Source organism: Berghia stephanieae, chromosome 1 (genome assembly GCF_034508935.2).
Source record: "Berghia stephanieae isolate SIO BIC M18660-M18661 chromosome 1, UCSD_Bste_1.3, whole genome shotgun sequence".
In the NCBI taxonomy this organism is placed as follows: domain Eukaryota; kingdom Metazoa; phylum Mollusca; class Gastropoda; order Nudibranchia; family Aeolidiidae; genus Berghia; species Berghia stephanieae.
In genome coordinates this window covers 52,362,716-52,371,826 of record NC_088360.1, presented here as the reverse complement: position 1 = coordinate 52,371,826, position 9,111 = coordinate 52,362,716, and the positions used below count along the sequence as shown (strand labels likewise).

General features: G+C 37.6%; 1 protein-coding gene and 1 long non-coding RNA gene across 2 annotated transcripts in view; both read left to right on the top strand.

Annotated features, from left to right (window-relative positions):
* The first annotated feature begins 319 nt into the window (after nucleotides 1–319).
* LOC144971784 (uncharacterized) lies at nucleotides 320–5,134 on the top strand. Its single transcript, XM_078912882.1, has 3 exons — nucleotides 320–403; nucleotides 2,392–2,449; nucleotides 4,860–5,134. The coding sequence occupies exons 1-3, from the start codon at nucleotides 320–322 to the stop codon at nucleotides 5,024–5,026; spliced, it is 309 nt and encodes a 102-aa protein (XP_078769008.1). The 3' UTR covers nucleotides 5,027–5,134.
* A 2,042-nt stretch (nucleotides 5,135–7,176) lies between these two features.
* The window catches only part of LOC144971717 (uncharacterized), a 15,571-nt gene continuing 13,636 nt past the window's right edge, over nucleotides 7,177–9,111 (top strand). Inside the window, exon 1 of the long non-coding RNA XR_013645178.1 lies at nucleotides 7,177–7,414. This is a non-coding gene — a long non-coding RNA (uncharacterized LOC144971717). The remainder of the gene's footprint in view (nucleotides 7,415–9,111) is intronic.

Sequence of the window (9,111 nt, the reverse complement as noted above, 5' to 3'; positions counted from 1 at the left end):
ACAAAATGATTTTTAAATATCGAAAACCATACTTTCCAATAGAACCCGGAAGACGAAGATTTTAATAAATTCTTCTAAAAATTAAACGGCTTTGATCTATGTTACCTGCAGGATGTCACTGGCACTGTAGCATGACCACTTGGAACTGATTATACCACAGAATGTGTGAAATAATGAAGACAAAAACAACAAAAAATGAATACGTTATACAATCAGTCTTCATAGGGGAGCTACTGATCCATGCCTTGGTAAGGATGTGACCCTTATGTAAGATAAAACTGTGCCACTTACCCAAGCATATATATAGTACACATGTATAATGCAAAAACGCAGTTTGGAATATTCAACCTTGAATCTTCATAAATTGAACGGTACTTGGTTTCTTTTAAAGGACAGATTGTTGGTAATTGCCACGCCAGTGTTGATGAAACTGTTGTTGATAAGGATGTGATGATGATGATGATGATGATGATGATGATGATGATGATGATGATGATGATGACGATGATGAACAAATAAATAAATATATAAATGAATAGATAAACAATGGAGACATTTTTTTGGGAAGAATGGAATAACCCAAGCGTCGACCGCAGAGCAACGCAATGGGCCAACAAGGGCGAGTTTATGAAGATCCCACAACGCAGTGGAAATGTGCCGAACCTTGTGCCCTTAAGTTACGAAGCGAATACTACAAGTACCACCCAGCCCTATTCTAACGACATCCACGACGACATCGATGGTGATGATGATGATGATGATGATGATGATGATGATGATGATGATGATGATGATGAGGAGGAGGAGGAGGAGGAGGAGGACGAGGAGGAGGAGGGGGAGGAGAAGGAGGAGAAGGAGGAGGAGGAGGAGGAGAGAGGAGGAGGAGGAGGAGGAGGAGGAGGAGGATGGTGATTGATGATGATGTGTGATGATGATGAGGACATGACCTGGATTTGGTTCAAATTGAAAGTTTCTAGATTCAAAATCATCATAGAGTGGTGGAAAGAAATTTAACATAGAGACTGGTGATGAAAGGCGATCAGTTTTTATACTCTTCTATACTACAAATGAAATCGGATTACGTTACATTTCCAGCATCAAAACACATGGGCCCTGGTAACAAATGAAAAGTGTTCATGCATAAAATCGTGTATTTAATCACTCGGCGTTCTGCTTTTTAATTACTTCATGACCAGTAAGATATTAATAGATCAAGGGTTAAGCACAGCTCACAGCAGGCATTCTAAATATTGTACTATATCTAAACATATTTTCTTCGTGTTATTTAAGCTATCTTAAAGCTATATCCACATTGGGCGGTTGTTACCGCTACCGTTAAATAATCACGCGTTTATGATCGGACAAGTAACGTAATCCGATTTTACTTTGTAGTATAGAAGAGTATAAAAACTGATCGCCTTTGTAAAACACAACGCTATTTTGTGTCCTCTTCAAAACGGACTCAAACTTATTGCTATTATCTGATCGCTTGACGTTCTAGGGTAGGAACAAGACAATCGGCTTTTGACTTTTACGCTTATGAGTTATTCGAGAAGTCGTGTTGAAATTTTTACACTCATGTCTTTTATTTTCATTTTCAAGCATATCTAGACGTCTAGTTGACGATAAGTCGATTAACACAAAATTAATGATTCAAAAGTTGAATGAAATTTTAACTCAATTTCTATTGTTTTACTAAACAATAGGATTTTCGACTTTGTACGAGAACTCCACGGAGCTTTTATTTGCGTCGGAGAGATATTATCTTCATTATTTCGCTCACTATAATTCTTTCCCAATGTTACGAACTGAAAATGGTTAGCATCAATTTTAAGAAATTGATTGTATTCAAAGAGGAGGTATCGATTCAATGCAATTACCTTTCAGTGTCATACTCACTCACCAGGAGATTGATATGCAACCCACGTGCTAACAATAATAGCGTCTGTTTTCGATTGGATTTAACGAAAGAAATTTGATTTTCCAATAACATCATCACGATGTCTCATCAATCTCATAATGCACATAAACCATCTTCATGTCAATTGTTATCATCATGCAAAATTATTTGGTGACGTTGGTCCTGTGTTTTCGGAGCTTTAGTGTTGATAAAAAATCCGATTTACTAAATATATATAATCAGATAATATTTGTGTAACCTCGAAATCATTTATTATCACGTCAGCACGAGAGCATTAAGATTGTCAATGGGGTAGATAAGCCATTTTGCCTATAATATGTCAATGGGGTGTAAATATGTATTCCGTTATAAATATTTTAATGATTTCGCCTCAACGCAATAATGTAGCCGCATCTTAAGAGAGTCAAGGCAATTATCTACCGCTCCATGAGTTGTTTACATTTTCAAAAAAACAAACAAATCACAACTAGCTAGACACCCGATCCTCCCGCGTCATTTCATTTTCGAGATGGTCGACTTCAGCTTCAGGTAAGAAATTAAATCTTTTTTTTAATGATTTTTTTTTATCGTGCTTGAGTTTCACAAGCGGAATTCGTAGAGATACCATTATTCTACAATACAATTGGTCAAATTGTGAATTCATATGAACCCTCCAGTAACCAATCACTTGGAATCTTTCTGTCTTAACTGATCACACGCATTTTAGGTCTCTCTTTCGTATTGGTGACGAGAATTATAATACTACCCAGCTATTGTAAGAATCTTTACATCTTTTTGTATTTTTTTATTAAGTTCATGATGTGTTTATTTCTTGAGTGTATTCCAGTGGATTATTGTGTAGTGCATCGTGTTTTAAATAATTCGGGACATTGATTTAATTTTGTATAATCACTGTGTCTGGAGATAGAGGGTAAGTTGCCTCATTTAACACCCTGTCTTTTCCATGATTATACGAGCATCGCCGTTTCTGATCTTTATTACGTTTTTACATATAATTGATTGCTATTCAGTAGCTGCCATATAATATAGTTGTTATGACTTTTATGCGTTCTATTTAGTTATTTATATGTTTTATGGTTTTATTGCTCATGGATTGTTTAGTTTTAGAAACTTAGCTGCTAGATAATAGATTTTAGCACACTTGGGACGAATACGATGAGGGGGCGGTTGGACGTTATTGCACAACCCGACATCATCGGTGTTCCTCAGTCCCCTGTTTTAGGGGGTTCAAAGGAACTGATTAGGTCTTAGGCGTGACTTTCACATGTTTCTTTCTGACAGAGATGTGCCTGGATCCAGGAGAAATGACATTATAAGTTACGTCAGTACAGAACATCAGAGGTTCACAATAGTCTCGTTTCAATAATTTATCACATCAAGCTATGGGCATAATCATAATAATATGAGGGATGTGGCCATACCGGGAACTAAGGGTGTGGTTTAGTTTTGGAGCAGTCTGATTCGAGGGACATAGGCGGAATGACTACAACCAAACACAGCGAATGTTATGAGGCTTGATCTTATCAATCAAATGTCACGGGGTTTGAAGAAGAATTATCCATATAATTAGTATTCATTTGCAACGTGTATCCACAGTATTACGTATCTGTTTGTCTTCAGCATTAACCACCATTAGGTATTTATGAAAGTAAACATTTTTCTCAAGATAATACATATTCGAGAGTTTATGCTAATGATTTTTTTTATTAGATTTTTTTTTAACGGACGATGCAAAAAAAAAATCTTTTAAAACATAATTTCTTCGACCATTCATCTGTTTAGAAGTTCAAAACATAAACAAGAATTACGTTTTTGTACAGAATCTACGTACACGGTAACTCCGCTTACTAGTTTGCCACTGCAATACAAGAAATGGATGGATCTCTCTCTCTCTCTCTCCCTCTCTCTCTCTCTCTCTCTCTCTCTCTCTCTCTCTCTCTCTTGGGTTAAATCGCATTTTTTTTTAATTAAAAAAAAAATAATAACACACACACACAAGGAAGGGGGGGGGGGGGGGGGTAGGAATGAAAGAAATCAAGGTCATAAGTTGCCGTGTACCGAGCTCAATGCCCACTGCCCCTCGCCCCTCCCTACCAAAGCACGGTACAAGGTTAGTGACTAACTTAGTCTATATGTTACTGTATGTAGATCCTGAGGCTAGGTGCCCGGTTACCGTGTACGTAAACACTCCGTTTTAAAAACTCACTAAAGGATGGCATCAAGAGACGGGATTGGATTGTGCATTCTTAAACTTAAAGGATGGATTCGTTAAGCGGATTTCCTCTCCAGATAGAAATCTGGGAGGCCTTCCGAAAGCTCCTTAAGGGAAACAACTCAAATAATATTCCCTCAACTAATCCCAAGAAAAAATAAAACCCAGTATCGTTAACTAACCCTAATAGGAAAAACAAACACCCTAGCACCTTTGCAAAGACTTATGACTAACCCTAATAGTAAAAAAATCATCCGATCTCTAGCTCGCCCTAATTAGAAAGAAAACCCTCGGACTGCTTTGCACTACCTTTCAATCCTTCACAAATCAAAATGGCGGCCGAGAAACAAAACAATTGTCAAATTTTAGGAAATTTTAAACTTTCACAAATCTATCAAGGTTTGTTCTAGAGATTTTAAAATGCTTCTGTATGATGACAAATTGAATAAATAAACGCCTAACAAAAGATCAACTGTGAAAATATAAATTGAAACAATACGGAGATGTAGGAGCTTTCGGAATATCTCCCGGAAATCTAGTTAGTTCTCTCTCTCTCTCTCTCTCTCTCTCTCTCTCTCTCTCTCTCTCTCTCTCTCTCTCTTTCTATATATATATTATATATATATATATATATATATATATATATATATATATATATAGCTACACATATATAGCTATATATATATATCTCAATCACTCATTATCTGTCACTACCTTTTGTTGCAGATAGTGGACGACGTCAAGTTCCCGGAGACGTGGATGGCCATGTTGGGGCGGCAGGGGAGGATGGCCGCAGGGGTGGTGAGGTCATAGAGGATGGTTGTGTTTTTCAGCGGAGCAACTGGATGGGGCATGTTGGAGGGCCCCAGGGATTGCAATGGCAGAGATCTTGATGATGGAGGCGTTGTTGGTGGCGAGGTGATGATGGGGATGTAGATGATGGAGCAACAGTAGTGGCATTGTTGGTGAAGGTGGCATTGTTGGGTGACGAGATGATGGAAATCATGATGGTAGGGTTGTAGTGGTGAAGTGATGATGATGGGAGGTGATGATGATGGCAATGGTCGTGAAGGGAGGTGACAGTGGAGGAAGGGATGATGGTGGTATTGGTGGGGTTGCAGTGATTGTGAATAAGGGATTTTGTTCGTCGAGGACGGTGGTGGTGGGTGGAAGTTGTGGGGAGGATGAGGATGCTGGAGGCAGATTCAGTGATAAAGTGATGGTGGTGGTGTGGTTCTGGACTTGGGTTCGAGTTGATTCCAACTGGTTGGGGCCGGGTGAGTTACATTCGTGTTCTTTGTTGACAAGATGATTGTGGTTGGCATTCGCATGTATTTGAAATACAGATAAGTGTACCTCAACCGGTGGGGGTGCATTTGTTTGTGTCTCAAGTCCATACCCAAGTGCAGTAGGTGGACTGGAGGCCTACAGGAAACCCGAATGTGTTTGGGCAGAATGTTGATTTACATTTGTCTTGAAGACGGGGGATAGGGATGTGATTTGTTTGACTCTTTCTGGTTGGGTCATTTCGACCCTGGGTTTGGAATTGTACCCTTTATCGGATCTTTATTGTTGAACTTGCTTCTATCATTTTCACCAAGCCGTGGTTTCCACTTATTACCACTAACTTCACAGCACGGTCTCTTCTATCACAACCCCTATGACTCTACCATTACTTCCCATCATCCCAGCCAAAGCTATCACTTCCCAACACAACCACTGCCATCAGAATCACTTCCCATCATCATCATCTTCACCACCATAGCCATGCCGGAGTGACTTCCATCATCACGTCACCTGCTTTGCCATTTTCACAATCATTGCCACTGCTGCTGCTTTCATCATCTACATCCCTGCCATCACTTTTATATCAACATCATTTTCTTCATCTTGAGCTCTGCTGTTGCAATCTCTGCCAATCTGACCCTGAAAGTTACTCTTAGAAAGTCACAATCATTTTCAGTGGCTTTATCATCCTTGCCATCGTGAATCAAGACTTCATCTCGAGGTAGGAATTAGCCCCCCCCCCCCCCCCCCCCCCCCCCTTTCACACTCTCTCTCTCTCTCTCTCTCTCTCTAAGAGTGTGTGTGTGTGTGTGTGTGTGTGTGTGTGTGTGTGTGTGTGTGTGTGTGTGCATGCGTGTATCTCTGTTAACTTATTTAACAGGGGAAGACATTGCAAGGAAAAGACATCATGATACTTTGATAATATTATTGCTATACATTACTAATTGAATAAATAATGATAAGAAGATACGAAGAGTTTTTAACAGCTGGGAACTGTAAACTATTGGTGATCAGTGTTGCCAGATTGACGGATTTTTTTTTTTATCATCGCGTGGCGGTGGGAAAAATGCTGGCGGATGGCGGATTTTTGATGTTTTGTACACCATTTAAAAAAAAAGTAAAAGTAAGTCTAGCAATAAAGCCTAATTATTTCTCCCCCCCTTATGTGACTTTAGAAGCACCTATTGTGAGCATACTGTTGGCCGAGATCTATATTACAAAACTGTATTAAGATTAACCGACGATGAAAACAATATCCGACAGTCAAACTCACGCTGAAACAAAATCGAAACTCCGAATCCTGATGCCTTTAAAAAGGAAACAATTGTAAATAGGTGAGTCGCGTTTATTAACATAATTTTTGTATTGAGACAATGCACTATTGTTGATTATAATGTTTTAAATCAAATTAAATGGGGGTTTTTTTTGTTGTTGCGTATTTTGGGCAAAAATATCGCAGGTGAAGGATAAAGTTGGCGGATTTCTGGCATAAAGCTGGCGGGGTTTTGCAAAGGCACCTGGCAAACAACTAACAATAGGCGGTGATACAAAAGTAGATGATGAAAAAAAAATTTAAACTATGGAGGGCTTCTGTAGTTTGACAGCACTTTAAGTATATTATTAGTTACTCTTTAAGCCATTATGGACTTTCAATTATTCACATTGTCCAATAAATGTTACCAGATACTTTTCATTTCGTCGGGTTTGTTGGTTCGTTTTTTTAGATTATTTAAAAAAAAAATTGTTGAGTAGACGTCTAGGTTTACTTACTTTTACTTTTACACTACACACTCACAGGGGCTATTTTTACCGACCCGTAAAGACGGTACTCATTTCTATTTTTACCGTTCCATATGCTTCTGTACTGGATTATGGTGGATGCTGATCTAAGTGAGGTCTCTAAGACCTCTCCAAAATTCCACCCCCAGAAAAGGACATATATCAATGCAGGTCTTCTTAGTACAGCAAGGCAGTGGAAGCCTGAACCAAGCAAGGTGCTTAATTTAGAAGATTTAGGAGAAAAGAGAAATGGATTTGAAACATTTACTGAATCATATGGAACTATAAAAATAGATCTGACTACCGTCTTTACGGGACTTAAAAAATAGCCACTGCGTTGCTTTTAATAGATGTTAATGTTAATTCTTTTTCGTTGAGCTACGCATATAATGACGATAGGGCCGGTTCAATTTCAATAATAATAATAATAATAATAATAATAATAATAATAATAATAATACACATTTATATAGCGCTCATTCTCGTGTAAAACACAAGCTCTGGGCACTTTACAATATAAATATCAATTTTAAGTGAAAAAAATAAAATAATAATAATAATTCATAGCCAAATCAAGGATTCATAGAGTCAATAAAAACAAATACAGTAAAAATGTGTCTTGAGATTCTTTTTAAAGGTAGGTAAAGACTTGCACCCCCTCAGACCACGTGGTAGTTCATTCCAAATCTTGGGGCCGAAACAAGCAAACGATCTATCACCAAATTTTGTTCTTGATCTTTTTCCCGAAATTTTCGTTTGGTCATTACATGATCTTAAAGTGTAATTTTCAAATTTACACATGACCACGTGATCTGTGAGATATGCCGGTGCTATACCAGTCAAACACTTATAAACAAGACACGCTGCTTTGTAATATGTGCGCTTTTCAATGGGCAACCAGTGGAGAGAGGCCAACAAAGGGGTTGCATGATCAAAATTTTTTTTGCCAAAAACTAATCTTGCTGCACTGTTTTGCATAGTTCTAATTGTTTAATAGAAGCATGTTGGCAGAAAAATTGCTGATTACGGGCAAAATGCATAAAAGATAAATATCTCTCGAAATAACGCAGATAGATGTAAAATATTTCATGTTATAGGAAACAGGGTCTGTTGAATTTAAAAAATCATCTTAACTTTCTGGTAAAGTCTATATTTCCTTCTCAAAATTCAACATGAATTCATGAATGATAAGCACAATGTTCGAACCAGCAGCATAAGCTAATAAATCCACCTCTAAAGCAACTCATATGATCCCAACATATGATCCCAAGACATCATGGCTTTACTTCATCCATGCCTGTTTTCACTTCCATGCTACTTTGTGGACTTGTCTGGGAATTATATTGCTTGGTCTATGACGCATGCCTGTATCCTGATTTTTGTGTTACTGAATGTACTGTTTGCTATACTTTAAATAGGATGCTAGTCTGAAATAAAGTACTTTATGCCTCACATACCCTAAAGACCTAGCTACCCAATTATTTTGCTTGAGAGATGAGAAATGTTGCAAACTGAGGTATTGCCAATCTCACCAAAACCAAAAGTGAAATATTAAAAAAAAAGAAGATAACATTGATCTCTTAATTGGGTTCTTTTATCGTCTTAAATTTACATCTCTTCCAGATTGAAGATAAAAAAAACAAAGAAATAAAAACAGGAAAATACACGTCAACCTTTTATCCATTTTGTTCCAGTTTTAATGGCGTAAAGAATGATTATTTTACTTTTACACATATACTGCTTCATTAGCCACTCATTGTTCCTATACATAGTCTATCATGAAAGCATTAGAAAAAGAATTGAATCATTTAGAAAATAAGTGACTCTTCAAAGTCTATTCTTTCTCCATCTCAATGTTTTTACTATTTCAAGTTCCATTCAAGGTCCTTTAATATAATATTAATGTGGTTTC

Excerpts from the sequence above, each read along its gene's own strand:
- LOC144971784 (XM_078912882.1), top strand. The coding sequence starts at position 320 with ATGCAAAAACGCAGTTTGGAATATTCAACCTTGAATCTTCATAAATTG. Across the intron at positions 404-2,391 it reads TTTTAAAGGACAGATTGTTG|CTAGACACCCGATCCTCCCG; the intron begins GTAATTGCCACG and ends AATCACAACTAG. Across the intron at positions 2,450-4,859 it reads ATGGTCGACTTCAGCTTCAG|ATAGTGGACGACGTCAAGTT; the intron begins GTAAGAAATTAA and ends CTTTTGTTGCAG.